The 17,571-nt window shown below is 36.8% G+C and overlaps 3 protein-coding genes across 5 annotated transcripts; all 3 read left to right on the forward strand.

The window, feature by feature from the left end:
- The first annotated feature begins 543 nt into the window (after positions 1-543).
- On the forward strand, positions 544-2,569 carry trappc6b (trafficking protein particle complex subunit 6B). The gene is made up of 6 exons (XM_043224545.1): positions 544-833; positions 954-1,021; positions 1,242-1,359; positions 1,462-1,545; positions 1,944-2,037; positions 2,259-2,569. Exons 1-6 carry the CDS (start codon positions 756-758, stop codon positions 2,288-2,290), a joined length of 474 nt encoding a protein of 157 aa, XP_043080480.1. The 5' UTR covers positions 544-755; the 3' UTR covers positions 2,291-2,569.
- Positions 2,570-2,884: 315 nt separating this feature from the next.
- tpx2 (TPX2 microtubule nucleation factor) lies at positions 2,885-8,755 on the forward strand. 3 transcript variants are annotated; one of them, XM_043224481.1, is made up of 17 exons: positions 2,885-3,038; positions 3,586-3,711; positions 3,832-3,969; positions 4,070-4,178; positions 4,290-4,358; positions 4,590-4,706; positions 4,919-5,028; positions 5,130-5,293; positions 5,385-5,553; positions 5,755-5,884; positions 5,967-6,183; positions 6,270-6,365; positions 6,444-6,614; positions 6,696-6,842; positions 7,702-7,813; positions 8,031-8,218; positions 8,374-8,755. In XM_043224481.1, exons 2-17 carry the CDS (start codon positions 3,603-3,605, stop codon positions 8,482-8,484), a joined length of 2,157 nt encoding a protein of 718 aa, XP_043080416.1. In that variant the 5' UTR covers positions 2,885-3,038; positions 3,586-3,602; the 3' UTR covers positions 8,485-8,755. The 3 variants fall into 3 exon arrangements, with proteins under 3 accessions (XP_043080416.1, XP_043080418.1, XP_043080417.1); XM_043224483.1 differs by having other exon boundaries at positions 8,052-8,218; XM_043224482.1 differs by having other exon boundaries at positions 2,928-3,038; positions 3,589-3,711.
- Positions 8,756-9,181: 426 nt separating this feature from the next.
- Positions 9,182-16,809, forward strand: mylk2 (myosin light chain kinase 2). The gene is made up of 16 exons (XM_043224474.1): positions 9,182-9,298; positions 9,925-10,201; positions 10,487-10,572; positions 10,944-11,013; positions 11,129-11,813; positions 11,975-12,144; positions 12,575-12,683; positions 12,807-12,900; positions 13,798-13,907; positions 13,994-14,135; positions 14,298-14,368; positions 14,591-14,719; positions 15,146-15,217; positions 15,326-15,406; positions 16,179-16,311; positions 16,427-16,809. The coding sequence occupies exons 2-16, from the start codon at positions 9,940-9,942 to the stop codon at positions 16,505-16,507; spliced, it is 2,295 nt and encodes a 764-aa protein (XP_043080409.1). The 5' UTR covers positions 9,182-9,298; positions 9,925-9,939; the 3' UTR covers positions 16,508-16,809.
- The last annotated feature ends 762 nt before the right edge of the window (positions 16,810-17,571 follow it).

The raw sequence follows: 17,571 nt of genomic DNA on the forward strand, positions 1-17,571 counted from the left end.
CTATCAAAACAATAATAGTTGACTATTTTTACCAAGGCCATATTTATTTCAAGTTATTCATATTAAAACTATGGACATCTGAAAATTATTAACAATTGAAGTGTGAATGACTATAAAAGTTATGTAATTATGAAGATGAATTGTAGAAATTAAGTTATTTAAATATCATTATTAAAAATGACATCTCTTATTTGTAAATGTAAACAAACATTCATTTACATGTTTTTTATTCTAAAAAAATATTTTTTTACAATACATTTTAATATTCATAAACTGAATTCTGTGTATTTTTGAAAAACAACAATACAATCAAATACTTCACAAAACGTTAATATTGTAACGTCTACCTATAAAACTACTAAAAGATTAATAGGTGCAATACAACAATCGTATTGACAGTTGCAAACCAATTTGGATATAAAAGACAAAGTGTTGATTATAACAGTCAATCGGGTGTACCTGACTGCACTTTTCAAGACTTAATTTACACACAAAACGAGAGAAAAGCATCTTTACGTTCAGGCATATACAAGGGCAGCTAATTCTCAGCCAAACAGGAAGTGGACCAGATGTGAAGCAGGACCCTAATAGTAAATTAAGGAGCAGTCGAATGCATTGGCATGTTTTAATTAAGGCGATTTAATCGCACAATGAATAGTGTCAGTTTACTGAAGTAATAAGTGATTTATACCCGTAGTCGGTTTGGGTCGCATGTTTGTCGCTTGTCAGTTTCAGTCTGGCTGAACTGGCTCGAGATGGCAGACGAGGCTCTCTTTCAGTTCCTGCATAGTGAAATTATTCAGTATGTCAACAGTGCAGAAACTGGGGACTCGGTAAGATCCTGTCACAGAATGGCAGAATAGCCTAATAGTACTGAGTGAGCCTGGCACACTGACAAAACGAAGTGTGAGAAAGTTGCATGTTGAAGTAATAAAATGTTCTTTTGTGTTCAGGAGAATGGGCGATGCGTTTCTAAACTCGAGAACATGGGGTTTCGTGTGGGACAAGGACTTATTGAAAGGTATCATGGCAGATCTTTTCATCCATAAAATCAATTTTTTTCTTAAGTAAAGCAGATCCTCCGATGGCATACTATAATCTGTTTTGTTTGTTGCAGTTTTATGTGTAGTACTGCAGATTGCCATTTAACTAAACGAATTAGTTTTGCTGAAAATTGAATATACCATTTAATTAGTATAGTTTGTTGAGAAGATGCGTCTCGGGCATGCTTTTGTTGTCAGGTTTACCAAGGACACGCCACGTTTTAAAGATGAGCTTGATGTCATGAAGTTTATCTGCAAAGATTTCTGGACCAGTGTTTTTAAGAAGCAAATAGACAACCTGAGAACAAACCACCAGGTGCGTTCATTACGATGCTATTTCACTTTGTCTCTGTGCTTAGTGTGTGTGTATTCATTGACTAGGAATAAGAAAATCATTACATGTTCAAATTGATTGTAGGGTATTTATGTGCTACAAGATAACAAGTTCCGCCTGCTGACCCAACTGTCTGCTGGAAAACAGTATTTGGAGCATGCCCCGAAGGTAAGCAGCATAAATAAATAATCCTTAATGGTGGGTTAAATAAAAACATAAACCTAACTTGGCTTGATCCTTTAAACTGAAACTGCAGAATCAATATCTTTGTCATTTATTTCTCGTTGTAAATACCATATTGAGATGTGTAGTATTTCAATTTGGTTGATAATAATATTGTATACGCGGACAGAGAAGGAACATTTCATATTTATTAAAATATTTATTACAATTTTGTCATCATTTACTCACCCTCATGTTGCTGCAAACCTCTAAGACTTTTGTCCATCTTCAGAACACAAGTGATGTGAAACATTTCTGTTCCTCCGTTGACAGTCTACACAACTACCCCTTTGTTTTTGTTTTTTTAAAAAGTAGATGGTAAAACTCATTTTTCATTCTTGCAGTTCTTAGCCTTCACCTGTGGACTGGTCCGAGGAGCACTTTCAAACCTTGGTGTGAAAAGTATAGTCACAGCGGAAGTGTCAGTCATGCCTGCTTGTAAGGAGACAATTTTATGCAAAAAATATATATAATATATACATTTATTGGTGAAATATCCACTAGGTTTCCAGTATTTTTCTTAAGACATTAATCTAAAACGTTAAATTAGCAAAGTTAGTTGTGTGAGTCTGAGCTCAAGTTCTAATTATGTATAAAACGTAACTAATTGTTTCATTTTTGTCTTCTGCCATCCCTCCTCTTCTGTCTTTTTTTCTTAGGCAAATTCCAGGTGATGATCCAGAAGATATAATTCACTACAACAGAGCGTATTGCTTATATATAACATGTGCATCTTAATTTTATTGCCTTGTCATTTTTATATTCTCTTGCCCATTTTATTTTCACTATGATTGTTTTTTTTTAATTGGAATAACTTGCAAACTACTGGCATTAAACGTGATTTGACATTCAAAGGTCATGCCTTATTGTACTGTATTGTTAGTATTTTGACATTCATTATTCTCTGTACACATTCACTGTGTTTTGATTATTAATTTGCACTGATAACATTAAAGATGGAGTCCTAGAATGAGTCTGTCCTTCATTTTCATTGAAAAAAAAAAAAGAGTATTTTTTTTTTAGTGGGGGAAAAGAATATTGAAAATTAAGTTAGTTGTATGAAAAAATTTTTTACTAACGAGTGATAAAAAGGTAGAAAAGTAGAAGACTGTAAATGAATGTAATCTGTAAATAAAAACAATTATTATTTTGTTTAAACCAACTTGAGTCAGTTTTTAAATGTCCTCGTGTTATGCTTCTTTGCGCTTTCAGATAGTCACGTGATCATCACTTTCGAAAACGTCACGAGCGCGGAGCAATAGAAAGCGAGACGTGCCGCATCGAGCCCTCTGATTGGCTGATTCATAAACGCAGTTCTAACGGCACCAACATTCAAACTAGCATTCTTGCCTGGTTGTTTGTGGAGGAGGGTACGTGTGTCTGTTGGTTCAAGTTTTAGCGGAATTTTCAGGTTGTTATAGGAGCCATTGTTTTACAATGTAAGTATGCTTTCTTGCGCATTTTGAAGCTGTACCATATTTTGATTTAACTGCGTTTAAGTTAAGCTTTAATTGTTGCGGTTGTGTTTGACTAATCGCTGCGAGACAGGTTTTTTCATGTTTAACGTAATTGAGTAACTCCACTCTGAACTCGTCGCTCTGTTGATTTACTGTGCCCTTCTTTTATGTGAATATTTTATTTAGGCTTCGTTTGTTTACCCACTTTTGATCGTGATTTGAGTAACGTTAATGTTAGATGCGGGCGGATATTTTAATACCAACTGATTCTGAAATTAGCCTGAAAATGCCGATTTGTCACTTAAGATATGTATCACGATATTTATACTCCAACTTTCATAGATCATCCTTATAATCCATAACCTTAGTTTAATAGTTTGGCGCTGCTGTTGCAGTCTGGGCCTTGAGTCTTCGATTAGCCAACAACTGCCATTTTGTGCCGCTCTGCGCAGGAAATCTAGAAATGCTTTAACTTATTCTTTAGTGTAGTGCATTTTAGCAGTACAAATCAGTTTTTTTGGTTTTACAGAAGACTCCGGAGTGAATATGGAAGGGTGCTCTGCTGATGCGTATACCTGGGATGCCCCTTCTCATGTTATAGAGTCTATTGATGATTTTGCATTGGATCCTCAGGATAATGCTGACCAGTGGTTTGGTATGACTTCGTTGTTCTATCTATGTCTGTCTATACATTTTATGTATAGTAATAATAATAATAATGTTAAAAATAATAAAACGTGTTCAAATGCACATTTTTATCGTGTTTTGCTCTTAGAGTTGAAGGCAGCTCCTACAGATGGCATTGTGGAGCAGCTCACCACCCCTTTACGGACACATCCTTTTGATGAAACCCATGATACAGACAGAATTAAAGCTCTATCTCTTATCAAAAAAGATGAGGAGACAAGCTCAGGTTGGGGGAAAAACTACTTGAATTATGAATCTTAGGAACAACAACAAAAAGTTTTTTTTTTTTTTTTTTGTGTGGGGTGTTAATATTCTCTCTGTTTTAGAAGTCCAAGAAAGCACCTCAGCCGAGGTCCCATCTAACATAGTCACATCATGGGGAAATGGCAGAACTACTGCAGCTCCTGCTCAGGGCCAGACATCTCAACCACCTGGGTAACGAAGACCTCATCTATAATTTAAATGCATCCTAATAAAGTAGTCAATTTTCGTCATTGCCTTCTAACGTCAGTTGACATTTATTTATTTTTTTGTTTCCTCATGTAGAGTGTCCAAACGGCCTGCACCTGGAAATGCAAGGCCTACAACACCACCTCTTGTCAAGAAAAGACGACTGTATGTTTTTCAAAATTTAGGTCCGTTTTTAGTTTATTAGAATATGCAGCTAATTGAGCACAGTTATACTGGCTGCCCCCAGAAGGGAAGGTAAAATGAACTAAGAAATGTGCTAAGCTGAGAAGGGGAGTGGGCATTTGGTAAACATCACTGGTGAAAATTCTGGTAAAATGTGGTGTAACCTTGAAGTAAAACAGTTGTTTATTTTTTTTTATATATATCTCTCCTCAGAAGCTCAACAGGAGTTGTGCGACGCAGTGGTGCTGGTGCGAGGAGTAGTGTTCGGCTGAGAAAGAAATCAGCCATTGCTTCAAAGGCCTCAAATACTGCTTCTGCCTCCAACATACAGTGAGCGAGAATCCTATTAACAAAAATGTTTGTTAGTGAAGTCAAACTACACTATACTATGAAAAGATTTATTTTTAAATACACTATTTATTTGTAAGGAACAGGAGCTCCCCAATGTGTCTTCAGTTGATTTAACTTCAATATATTGTTTTTTTTTACTACTTAGAAGGGTTTAATTTTAAAGTGTATAAATGCAGTCTATTGAATTTCAGACCGAAAAGCACAGAACAGCAAGAGTTGGAGCGCATTGAGGCTTTACAGAAAGAGGTGGCAGAACAGCGGCGTAAGAACGAGGCGAGCTACAGGGCTGCACTGGCAGGCAGTGAGTCTAACAAAACCATTTCATTTTAATGATGAGAGCGAGTTGCTGGTGGTTGTTTACGTTTTGTAAAGCAATTTTAATTGGCTGTTCTGGTTTTAAAGGTCAGCCTCCTAAGAAACATGTGCTCTCCACCACAATTCCCAAAGAATTTAATTTCCACTCGGATAGCAAGTTGAAGAACCACACGGATGGAGGTTCTGCAGTTGACAACTCTTACAAAGAGATGGATTTCACCTCTCAGCTCCGCAAGCACCCATCTTCCCATGTGAGTACAATCACTAGAATAACTAGTTGAATTCTTTTTGAAGTTGCTTGATGACTTCAAGTGATTTTTAAATATTGTTGCCTTTCTGTAGCTGAAGGCTCCAAAGGGAACAACCATTCCCAAGCCCTTCAACCTTTCCAGAGGAAAGAGGAAGCTTGATGAGACGGTAGCCTACGTGCCAATGGCCCAACAGATTGAACAGTTTCAGAAACTCACTCCCACTCGCTATCATCTGCGTAGTAGGCAGAGCCAGGCAAGAGGTGCGTCTTCTGCCAGACCCTATTTCTGGTAGCTTTGAATATCATTAGCATTGCATTCTTGAGCTGTTAAAGCATTGTTCCACAAACATATGACTTTAATGCAACACATACGATTATTTCCTCTTAAATATGACCTGTAATCTACATTTCAGATGATTTATTTTTTTTTTTTTTACTCAATTTTGTTGTTTTTATTTGCAGGGCCTTCACCAGTGAAGGCTGACAAGCTAAAAATCACATACCCCAAAACACCACAGCTAATGACTAGCCAGAGACATCGTCCCACAATGGTGAAAAGCACCGCAGAAATTGAAGCAGAGGAAATACAGCAGTGAGTTTCGCTGGGATTTGTTTCACTTGCTTAGCTTTTAAATTAGCTCAATCTCTTTTAAAATTTCCTTCTGTCATCTCAGGTTTAAGTTCAAACCTCTAGAACTCAACAGAAAGATTCTAGAAGGAGCTTTGGTTCCTAAAAAGCCGGATAGCAAAGAAGTTACCAAGCCTGAGGGTTTCCAGCTGGAGATTGAGAAGCGACTTCAGGAGAGGCAGGCAAGTAAGAAGCCCGAGGTAGAAGAGGACAACTCGTTCCATCCCAGACCTCTGCCAACTCGAATTCTGAAGGAAGTTGTGGTTAGTAACTTAATTTTTTCAGTTAGTTTTCTCAAAGTTGTGACGTTTTTATAATTCTGTTTTGTTTGTTTTTTCCTTCTATAAAGGGTGTCCCTGAGAAGAAGGTTCTGAATCCTACTGTTCCAGTATCGCCAGCATTTGCTCTTAAAAAACGTGTGAAAATGGAAAGGAAAAAAGAAGAGGTAGATTTGAATCTTTTGCTGCATTTAAAACATCATAAACTGAGTTGACTCTTCACTTAATTCCTTTTGCACTTTCAGGAGAAGCCTCCTGCTCCAATTAAGGCACTTGCTATGCCCCACTTCCTACCCTTTCAGCCCAAACTGCCAGTCAAGAGCCAGGTAGAAATGTGCCCTTTCTCATTTGAGGAACGGGATCGTGAACGTAGAGAAATTAAGGAGAAGAAACTGGAAGAAATGAGAAATGAGGAGGTATTTTCCTTTTTGTTAATGGAGTAGCTAAAAGTCTTGTTCTTTTCATAATTGTGCCTAAACATAATTGTGATCTCACAGGTATTTAAGTTTAAGGCCCAACTCCTTCCTGACTTCCATGAAGTGCACCTTCCTGATGTAAAGAGAATAGAGCCCACCAAACCTGCTCCTTTCAAGCTGAAGGTTGATGAACGAGGAGCTGCAAAGAGTGAACGCTGGGAGCAGATGGTAAGACCTTCATCTAAACCTTTTCTCTTTTATTATTATTATTATTATTATTATTATTATTATTATTATTATTATTATTATTATTAACAGAACAGCAGTAATATTCTAATGCTAACATTAATGAATGTTGATTGTGTCTTCTATGATGGAGAACCACAGGAAATCCTCAGTGCTTTTTTTGACTGCAGCATATTTATGTGTGTGAAAATTTGGCGTTCTTCTTAAACATTCAAAATTCTTCCCCACTGCCATCATGTCTTCTGTATTACTTGGCCTCTGTTTGATCTCAACTGTATTTTTATGCAAAAATGTGGGCTGGTATTATCATGGATATGACACACCCCTACCATACAGATGAATTTCTATATTCCACTATGTTAGTCATTTCAGAAGTGAGAGGGGCAGAAAGGTCAATCACACATACTAAAACATTACTACTAAGTGAAACATTTTAATTGGGTACGAAATAAACTACAATACATTAGCCAATGTGTTCTCGTAATGTTGGTGTAAATTTAATCAGTTATGGTTTATGTAGCTTGGCTAACAGCGATAGCGAAATAGCTTGGTTCATATTTCAGATATCCTTGCACGTCAAAAGTTATTACTTCTATGGGGCTTGAGCTTTTAAATATTTAAACATTTAATTAAAACTAGTGCAGAGGAATAGTCTAAGCACATCATGTTTACAGATAGCCAGCCCCTGTCCTAGGCTGGACATGTCGAGTGGTGTTTGGTGTTTTTTTTTTTTTTTTTTTTTGCATGATTGAGACTAGTTAGCCTGTGGAAAATTACTAAATTGCTTTTTTGACATTCACACTCAGTATTTTAACTCATTCCTTATTTAAAATTTTTCCAGATAAAGGAGGAGTTAAAACAACAGGCCGAAGCAGCGTGTTTTAAGGCACAACCAAACAATGTAACGCACAAAGAACCATTTGTACCGAAAAAGGATAATCGCTCCATCTTGGGTATGTTGTTGTATGTGCCAGGTGTTGTTTTTTGAAATTTCCACGTATTGGTGCACACCCTTCTTTTGGGCTTGCTTGCTTTTGTGTTTTGTTGGAGTGCACTGTTAATTCCAAAACCAACTTCTCACTTCCTTCCAACTTTTCACTGCTATCACTGCTCACCTCTGCCTGACCACTTTATTTGGTCCTCTTTGTTCACCTTTGGCACGTTCTCAAGCCAATACTACTAATTCTTCAGTTCCTGAGGGATTCCAGTTGGCCACAGAACAGAGAGCCAAGGAACGTATGGAGTTTGAAAAGGAGTTAAGTGAGAAGGAGGCGCAGAGGGTCCGTGTTCAGGCACAGTGGGCAAGAGAGCGAGAGGAGCAGGAAAAAGAGGAGATTGCAAGGCTGCGACAGGAACAGGTGAGACCTCTCAGAATGAATGCAGCTTATCCTCCCTGACCTGGAAAGCTCTGAATTGTAGTCAAGTCATCAAATTTCTGTGCTTTAAAAAAAAAAACACTAATAGTTATTTGGACCGTATATGTATATAATTTTTTTTTTTTCTTCCCTGAAAGGTGCGCAAGGCCCAGCCAATCAGACAGTACAAGCCACTGGAGTTGAAAAAGAGTGACGTGCCTCTTACAGTGCCCCAGTCTCCAAAGTTTTCAAATCGTTTCCGCTTTTAAATGCGTAATACAATTACGTTGACTAAACTGTACATAGTTTTAATGTTTTTGGTCTTTCATGTCTCTCTATGATGTCTAAACATTTGAGTAGTTTTTATCCATCTCTGGCTGATGCATTAAGCCTTTGTGGTCAAGTAAAAAATTTTACAGTTGGATTTTGACTGCCCCAGCTAATTTGTTTTATTTCTTCTTACTTTTGTATATGACTTTGTTTTTCTGTTCCTTTCTTTTGAGACTTCTTCAATAAAGGACATTTTTTTTTAGTGCAAAAGGTTTGTTTATTGTCTGTAGAGGAGGAACTGAAATTCAACAACTTTCAACCATTTCTTAATTTGGTTAAATGTCGTCTAAGACAGCAGTAGTCTTGATCTTGCTTAACTTAAATATTATAAACCAATAATTATTAGCAGTAGTATTAGCCACTTTTTACTAAATTGTGCAAAGTTTTATTCTTGTATTGATTTACGTAAAGGGCAGGTTTTTTTTTTTTTTTTTTAATGCTGCATGTCTGTCAGCAGAACATGGTTGAACGCTAAAGGTACATGTCTCGCATTCGTGCAGCTCATGCTTTGTTGTCTATACTCTTTTTGTCTTGGAAAGACTTTGCCCCCTTCCCCAGGGCCAGCTCTGCGTGCCTCTATTATCAGTTTACTATTTGTCAACCCTCTTCTGTGGTCTGCCTATTTCTGGTGAGGTGGCCACAGAGTGATAAAAGAGGATTCTGGCAGACTGGTACTCTGAGTTTCCAGAGAACAGTCTTCAAAGCCTTAGCTGGGAAACGCATGTAATTTTCCCTCCGCGAACATCTTTACAGGTGGGTGTGAGATGGTTGAGAATTTGTCAAATGTTACTTGGAGATGATACATTTAGTTACTGTATAGGTTAGTTGAAAAGCATGTTTTTTTTTGTGAGGGGCGGTGTATATGTATAGCTGTCATTACATAAACATTTACACATGGAATATTTCTACTTTTTAAAAAGTTAATTTGTCATACTGCAGGACGTTTTCAGTGAGCTAAATGTTAAACCTGAAATGCATTAATACTTCATACTAATTAAGTCATATTCCTTATTGTATAAAGTAATACTTAATTTCAATATTAATTACATTTAATTGTATTTAACAAAAAGTCCTTGTTAGGTGTGCATGAAAAACTTTGCCTAGTTTATTTTGGTTTCGTACTGGGAAAAACTAGTTTAGCTAGTATGAACTTGTTTGCTGGATCTGTTGATTTATTTATTTTTTAAAAGGAGGTTGTGTTCTTATCAGTTGGTCATGCTAGGAGAAAAGCTAAGACCAGCAAACCCAAGTCTTATTTCAGCAGGGTTCTATTAATAAATTTAAAGCAGCAACAACGTTCTTTGTATAAATCCCCAGGCCTAATTTTAATTTTGACCTCAAGAAGATTACTTTCAATACTTTTTCCCATCTCTCTTTAGCGCAACCTTCATTCCATGTCTTTCAAGGGCTCCATGAAATGCCCCGTGCCTCCATCCAGCCCCACAACCCTGGAGGCCAAAGTTGATGATCTACGGTTTAAAGTGGAGCAGCTTCTCTTGAGCCCAGGGAGAAGTTGCCCCATGTGTGGGACCTGCGTTCAGCACAGCACACTGCAGGAGACGGTGACCAGCCAGCTGTCAGCTCAGACCAGACTTCTGGATTCTCTTGAAAAGAAAGTCCTGGACATGAGGACAGCATTGGAAGAACTTGCACGTGGTACGGTGGCAGAATGTATTTTAACCAATTGTCATGTTCTTCCAAACCTTAATTTTTACTGCTAAACATAAAAGTTCTGAAAAACGTTAATAACAAAACACTATTAGTTCCTGCTTACTTAAATTATATTTTTTGTCCTTTCAATGAAAGTCAAGGGAGCTGAAACGGTTTTGTTATCAGTATTCTTTGAAATATACTCTTGTGTTCCACACACAAAAAAAAGTACAGGTTTGGAATTAGGTTGGTGTCTCAATAACTTTCTGCTTTGTCTCTTAAATATGTAAGGTCTGGAGGACAGACAGTGTGAGAGAGTGTCTGTGCCTTTAGGGGCTCTACAAAGACGGAAATCCCTGCCTGTTCGAACCTCTGCGGTCAGTGGAAAGAAGGACAACAGCCAAAATTGCTTATAAATGGAGAGTCTATGACTATGACAAACAATGATGCCATTAATCAAAATGGCATAAATTACATCCAAGGCCCATTAATACCACAATTACTGTAGTTTTTAAAAAATGTATGAGAATAGGAAAGTTTACACCATAACTATGATGATAATGACACAGAATCCACTAAGTTTATAAAGATCTTGAGCTTTTAAAGCAGAATAATAATATTATGAAAAATAATATAAACTGAATCTTGTCAACCATTAATAGTTAATGTTTTTGCTCTGATCAGGCCTTGACCATGTAATTTTTTTTCTTGCTTGTACATTTTTCTTTCTATCACTCTCTGTTGACAGGAGGAAGTCTATGTTCGCTTTGACAGAGACAAAATGGTGCCACATGCTTTTAATATACCTTCAGAGAAAGGTAACTATCATAAACTGTTATTACACCATATATGTAGTGTGTGTGAGTGTGTATATATATATATATGTATATATTACTATTGTAATAAAGCTGTACATTCTTTCTGTTTGTGCAGGTATTTTGTTAAAAATCAATGAAAACAATGGTTCGATAAGAGAGGACCATCAAGCTAAAAAAGATTCTGTCAAAGTTCAACAGGAAGCTAAACTGCAAATAAAGGGAGAAAAAGAAACATCCACCGTAACTACAAAATCCGAAGCATCTTGTCATCAAACACAGAAAATGAATAAGGTTGAAAATAAGAACATGCCACCAAACCAGAATAATGTCCCAAAACCCATCATGACTGCATCACTGGTGACCCAAATGTCTCCAAAGACGGAAACCCAGGACAACAGGAAGGTGTCACCGCCAAACACCAAAGCAAAGAATGTGGTTTTGCCCGACACAATCGGACCAAAGCACACTGAAGCAGTGAATGTTACCCTACCGAATCAAACCATACTGAAAACAACTGGACCGATGGCTCCAACAATGCCTCAATGTACAGCTTCACTGGTACACAACAATACTCCCAAGGTCCCTACAGATAAAATCCAAAAGTTACCCAAAACCAGTCTTCCTGTAGCAACTGCGCAGAGTTTTGGAAAATCATCATTAAATAAACCTACATCACAAGATACAACATTGTTCCCAGCAAGCCACAAACCTCAAAAAACAATGGGCCTGAATGTTACTACAGCTACAAAAGAGGCTTTCGCGCTTAGACAAGTGCACAGTTGCCCTAATTCCCTACAGAGGTAAATTAATGCATTGCTTGTCACTCGATTTAAAATGTGCTGTATTTAAAAGGCAGTGGTTGATTTATTTATAAAATATTACGGTTTTGTTTTTGATTAAATAAATGCGACCTGTATGCACTATAGTGTATAAAGTACTGTATATTTTTATGAATTATTAGATTACAGGTCCACACGGCATCAGCACCTCTGTCTAAGAAAACAACAGCAGCTTTCGGGGGGGCAAACCACATTTCAGGTGAAATACAGATAAAAATAACTCCAGCTACAGACAAGACTTCAGCACAGTTGAAGAGCCATAACCCTCCCAAAACCTGTTTTAAAATAATAGGCAAGTAAACTGTATTTTTTGTTTTGTTTTGATAACATAAAAAATGTAAATAAATTGAAAGGAAATTAAGTTCAAGGATATGTATAATTAACAGTGTCAGTATTTCTTTTTTCCAGGAGAGAGTAAAATAACCACCTAATGACTGAACTGTGCTCGTGTGAATTTGTTTCAAAGGTTAAATAGGTGACAGGAGGCCTCTAGTATAGCCTGACCTTAGAAATCTGAAGTATCTAGACTATGATAACCCTTTGTCCCTGGCACATTATTGTCATCCACTCTCCTGCAGCTGTTCCCGCTCCAAACCAACATGAAGAGCATTATAGATCAGATATCAACCCCATTAACATCTCATAGTGATGGCTGGCCCGAGATTCCCACTGATTTAGACAAACTGTTGTATCAAAAACAGTGTCTTTCTGGATGTTTTCAGATGATGTTTCACCTCAGCCTGCCCCGTTTACTCACCGGTTTGTGTCGTTGAAGTCTAACCCTCCACCCAGTGATACCTTCAGCATCCACACCAGAGAAGTGCTGGGAGGGTGAGATGATCATTTCTGCTTACTGTGACTGTTAGCATTTACTTAAATTATTCACCATGTTCAATTATTTAGCACCTTTGACTTTTTTTTTTTTACCACCGTATTTAATATCTGCATCATCAGTGGTCGTTTTGGCAAAGTGCACAAATGTACGGAGACTAAGACAGGGATGAGGCTCGCTGCTAAAATCATCAACACAAGAAATGCCAGAGAAAGAGTAAGTAGACCAGATCTGTTTATACGTTTAATACTTTAAAAATGTAACTGAAAGCATCTTAATGGAACGCTTTGAACTGAAGTGCCATAACATTAGTGTCTGCATGATGAATATTACTAAGTTAATATTAGTAATATAATCTAGGTTAATTAATATTAATGTATTCTTACTACTTTATAGCTTCTTTTTCATGACTTTTTAACTTATTTTAAATGTACAATTAGATGTGCCATATTGATTAAAAAAAGAGAAAGAAAATATATTCCATCAACATCATAAAATGTTTTAAAAATGAAATTGAGTGTAAGAACTACAGGGGGTTTGTGAGTGGGTTTTTTTTTTTTAATACTTGAACACTGGAAATAAAAATTCCTGCAAACAACACTGAACAGAAAACATGCAAATGTTTTTTTAAATTATAATAAAATATTAACTTCTAAGTAAATTATTATTATTATACTTATTAACCTTCAAGCAAATATCTCAAGTCAAATATGTTCGGCTTGCAAAAACGTTAGGAATCTGTGCATTAATAAACAAACATTGATGCATTTTGTAACTGCCCAGCTCTGGTTTCATGTTGCTCTCAAACTATTGCGCTCCTACCACTATTTGTTTAATTTAACCAACATAACAGTACCATAAAAGAGCTTATTTAAGACAAACAAAATTACTACAAAAATTACTACAAAATTATTTGTACTGTGACAATCTAGAGACATTATTAGGTCATAACAGTCAAATTGAAAAAATCTAGGCATCCAAGTTATTTCTGCAAATTTTCCTCCTTTTATATATGTTCAGATTTCTCAGCCGTTTCTCCAATCTTCATTGTCACAAAAGCGCTCACAAAATGCATGGAATTATTCCCTCGGTGTTGTTCCTGTTGTTTTGCAGGATATGGCGCTAAATGAGATCCAGGTCATGAACCAGCTCAGTCACCCCAATATCCTTCAACTTTTTGAAGCCTTTGAAGTCAAGAATCAAGTTGTGCTCATCCTGGAGTAGTGAGTAGCGAGATCCTTATTAAGCAATAAAACACAGTGGGCAGACGTGCGACATGGCGCGTGAAATGACAGATCCTTTTATTCAGTGTGGAAGGAGGGGAGTTGTTTGAGAGAATCGTGGATGAGAGCTGTCCGCTGACTGAGGTGGATGCCATGGTGTTTGTGAAACAGATCTGTGAGGGTGTCCAGTACATGCACCAGATGTATGTCCTTCACCTGGACCTCAAGGTAATAGACGAAGCAAAATTGAGTCGTGTTGTTCTGTCAGATTTAGGTTAGTGATTTTGTTCTTTTCTCAAGGGATTCACTGAGATTACAGCGTAAGCCTTTATGGAAACCGAAATGTCAGAGGCAGATGTGTAACAGTTTATCACTTTTTTTTTCCCCCAGCCAGAGAACATTCTTCTTGTTAATCGCTCTGGCCATCAAGTGAAAATTATTGACTTTGGGCTAGCGAGAAGGTGGGATTTATACTATTGTATTGTATTTGCGATGTGTTCAATTGCAGATTAGTGTTGTCATCAGCTGTATGTATGGCATGACATTTGCCATGACATTTGCCATACATACTTTTCCAGTGACCACTCCGTATTTCTGAACGCGTTAATCCTCTGAGCGTTCAAGTAATATAGCCAAGGCTTATTTTTATGGTTCAAGTGACTTTTCTCCTCGTCCTTCTTCAGGTATAAACCACGAGAGAAGCTCAAAGTTTCATTCGGGACGCCTGAATTTTTAGCCCCAGAGGTGGTGAACTTCGATTTTGTCTCCTTCCCAACAGACATGTGGACTTTGGGAGTCGTCACATACATGCTGTAAATCACATTAACACGCAGCAGAACATTTTAATTAACAATTACATAACAATTTGAACAAATGTCTCTATTTGAATTTAAAATTTGCTGTACCACTACAAAAGAAACATCAGGAGGCCTTGATAACAGACTCAGTTATTTTTCGAAGTGATTTCATACAAATTGGTCACGAAGATTTGCTAACAGCTGTGACGTCCGGTAAATGTACTGGGAGTGAATCCAAGAACATCAAACAGTGCGGTAAAACAGCATCCAGGGTCACTCAGTCAACTGCTTAGTCTAATTAAAGCAATAGCGTTGTTATGAAGTGTTCTGGGCCTCCTCCAAAACAAAAAAAGAAACTTGTGTAACCCTGTTAGCTTCATGTTAGATGAAATCTTGAGCTGGAGAAGCAATAATAATCATATTTGATTTCTGTTGTTTTAGATTAAGTGGCCTCTCTCCTTTTCTGGGTGATGACGACAGCCAGACCCTCAACAATGTGCTTATGGGCAACTGGTAGGCTTATATTGACATCTATTCAAAATTAGGAAAGTGAACAAACGGCTCTAAAGAACGGTTTACAGTGAAATTTGTAAAACAACGCCCCCTGTTTGATGTCTATAGGTACTTTGACGAGGATGGGTTTGAGCATGTGTCCGCTGAGGCCCGGGACTTCGTGTCCAACCTGCTGATCAGAGAGAGAAGGTGACGTTGTTAAAAAGATTTAAGATTAAGGCTGATGATACACTGGGCAGCTTTAGGAAATGTTGCCGTAAACTTTCAACCAGGTGAGACACAGGGCCCAAGATTGAACTTAATTATCCAGATAGAAATCTCAATTGAAATGTGCCCAAGCATCATTGTTAAAAAAAAGTTGCCCAGTGTATCAGCACAAGACAAGAGACTAATACAAAGTTAACCTTAATAAATAAGCTATCTAAAAAAACAAAAACAAAACATCTAAAGGAATAGTTGTTTACCCAAAAATGAATATTTATTAAAGTTTTGTCCTTGCGATATGTAAAAGAGTGTATTTCTTCATCAGAAAGGATTTGGGAATATGCATCATTACTAGTGCTGTCAAACGATCACGATTAATCACATCCAAAATAAAAGTTTCTGTTTACGTGTGTGTACTGTGTATATGCGTATATACACAGCATATATTAAGAAAATATTTGTGTATTTACTTTTATATAAATTTATTTAAAATATAAACAACATTTTTCTTAAATACATAAGCGTGTTTATTAATAAATACATAATAAATGTACATAGTGCACACACAAATATATAATGTAAACAAACCCTTTTGTTTTGGATGCCATTAAAATGAGTCTAAACGGCTGATAAAAATATTGTAAGTGATGTAATGCTACATTTTTCCAAATATGTTCTGCTGAGGAAACAAACATCTCGAATAGACCGTGAGTGAGTCGTTCAACTTGTTTCATATTCCAAGTTGTCTTTTATTTAGCGGTCGTCTGAGTGCTACACAGTGTCTCAAACACCCATGGCTCAACAACATCACGGAGAAAGCCAAGAACAGCAATGTTGTGCTCAAGTCGCAGGTTCTCCTCAAGAAGTATATGGCCAGACGAATGTGGAAGGTGAAACAGAGAGGACACACAGTTTTTACCACTTTCTTTACACCGTTTTAAGGTAATGTTTGCTTTCAGTTTTCATTTCTCTTTCATCCTCTTCCACCCGTCTCCTTTTGTGCAGAAAAACTACATAGCCATTGCTGCGGCAAATAGGTTTAAGAAGATGGGAAGTTCAGGTTCCTTAACCACGCTTGGAATTTGAGAGTGCCAGAGACGTCCAGAGACTGTGCTCACTGTGTGTGCTTTTATTATATGCGGATCAAGTCTTTGTATCGTGTGCTGCACTGCCACCCACCTCCCATGTCTGAATGCTCACTGTAATTATTCGAATGCGTCTGTAACATGCGATAAAATGATGCACACATGATTAATCCAATCCAATATAAAAGCTTTTGTTTGCATATGTATAATGTATATGTAAATACAAACACATGTATATATTTATGGAAACTGTCATGTTTATATTTTAAATGTTAATACATAGGCCTACGTAAATTATATGAATATAAATATACACATGTAAAATTTTCAAAATATATACTGTATGTGTGTGTATTCATATAAAAATAACAAATGCATTATTTGTCATTGATTAGATATGATTAATCATTTGACAGCACTGCAAATTACGTTATTCTCTTTAATTTCCTTTTGGCTTTACATTATTGAATTATGTTACTCCAACTGAAAAAGCTAGAAAACGTTACTCCTAAACAGAATATGGCTCGCAGCTGATTATTGATATATTGAAATGTGTATAATAGACAGTTTTGTGAGCACTGAATAATTGTTTTCTTAAATGTGAAGGGAACGCTGGTTGGCGTATGCACTATTTTGTGAGGTGAGTGTTAGACGATAAACAGGAAGTAAAAACAGGATGTTCAAAACCTACAGTAATGCAGTGCTGAGAACCTGTTTTTGAAAATACATTCATGTCATTCTTTCGCTGATGAATCCTGATGTAATGTTCTCCATTTTTTACTAAGTTAAGTTATGGGTTAAATAAACGGCATGCTCATTCAAATGTCACCCGTCCAATTTTTAGTCATAAACACAAAATGAGATCACCCCTTTGCGTTTAAAAACAGCATCATAAATGGGTATTGTGCAAACCCTAGTGGAATTTCCCTGGAATTAAAATTCCATCATTGCTGAAGATGTCATCTATATGACTGCTGAGCTTAATTAAGAGCAAATGCTAATAATACAATCTAGACGTCTTTTATGTTTGTTACAGAATGCACATTTTTCGTAAGATTTAATCTA

Source organism: Puntigrus tetrazona, chromosome 23, assembly GCF_018831695.1.
Source record: "Puntigrus tetrazona isolate hp1 chromosome 23, ASM1883169v1, whole genome shotgun sequence".
Lineage (NCBI taxonomy): Eukaryota > Metazoa > Chordata > Actinopteri > Cypriniformes > Cyprinidae > Puntigrus > Puntigrus tetrazona.

Excerpts from the sequence above, each read along its gene's own strand:
- trappc6b (XM_043224545.1), top strand. The coding sequence starts at position 756 with ATGGCAGACGAGGCTCTCTTTCAGTTCCTGCATAGTGAAATTATTCAG. Across the intron at positions 1,360-1,461 it reads ACCTGAGAACAAACCACCAG|GGTATTTATGTGCTACAAGA; the intron begins GTGCGTTCATTA and ends AATTGATTGTAG. Across the intron at positions 2,038-2,258 it reads AGTGTCAGTCATGCCTGCTT|GCAAATTCCAGGTGATGATC; the intron begins GTAAGGAGACAA and ends TTTTTTTCTTAG.
- tpx2 (XM_043224481.1), top strand. The coding sequence starts at position 3,603 with ATGGAAGGGTGCTCTGCTGATGCGTATACCTGGGATGCCCCTTCTCAT. Across the intron at positions 5,885-5,966 it reads GAAGCAGAGGAAATACAGCA|GTTTAAGTTCAAACCTCTAG; the intron begins GTGAGTTTCGCT and ends CTGTCATCTCAG. Across the intron at positions 6,184-6,269 it reads GAATTCTGAAGGAAGTTGTG|GGTGTCCCTGAGAAGAAGGT; the intron begins GTTAGTAACTTA and ends CCTTCTATAAAG.
- mylk2 (XM_043224474.1), top strand. The coding sequence starts at position 9,940 with ATGTCTTTCAAGGGCTCCATGAAATGCCCCGTGCCTCCATCCAGCCCC. Across the intron at positions 10,202-10,486 it reads ATTGGAAGAACTTGCACGTG|GTCTGGAGGACAGACAGTGT; the intron begins GTACGGTGGCAG and ends TAAATATGTAAG. Across the intron at positions 16,312-16,426 it reads TGGCCAGACGAATGTGGAAG|AAAAACTACATAGCCATTGC; the intron begins GTGAAACAGAGA and ends CCTTTTGTGCAG.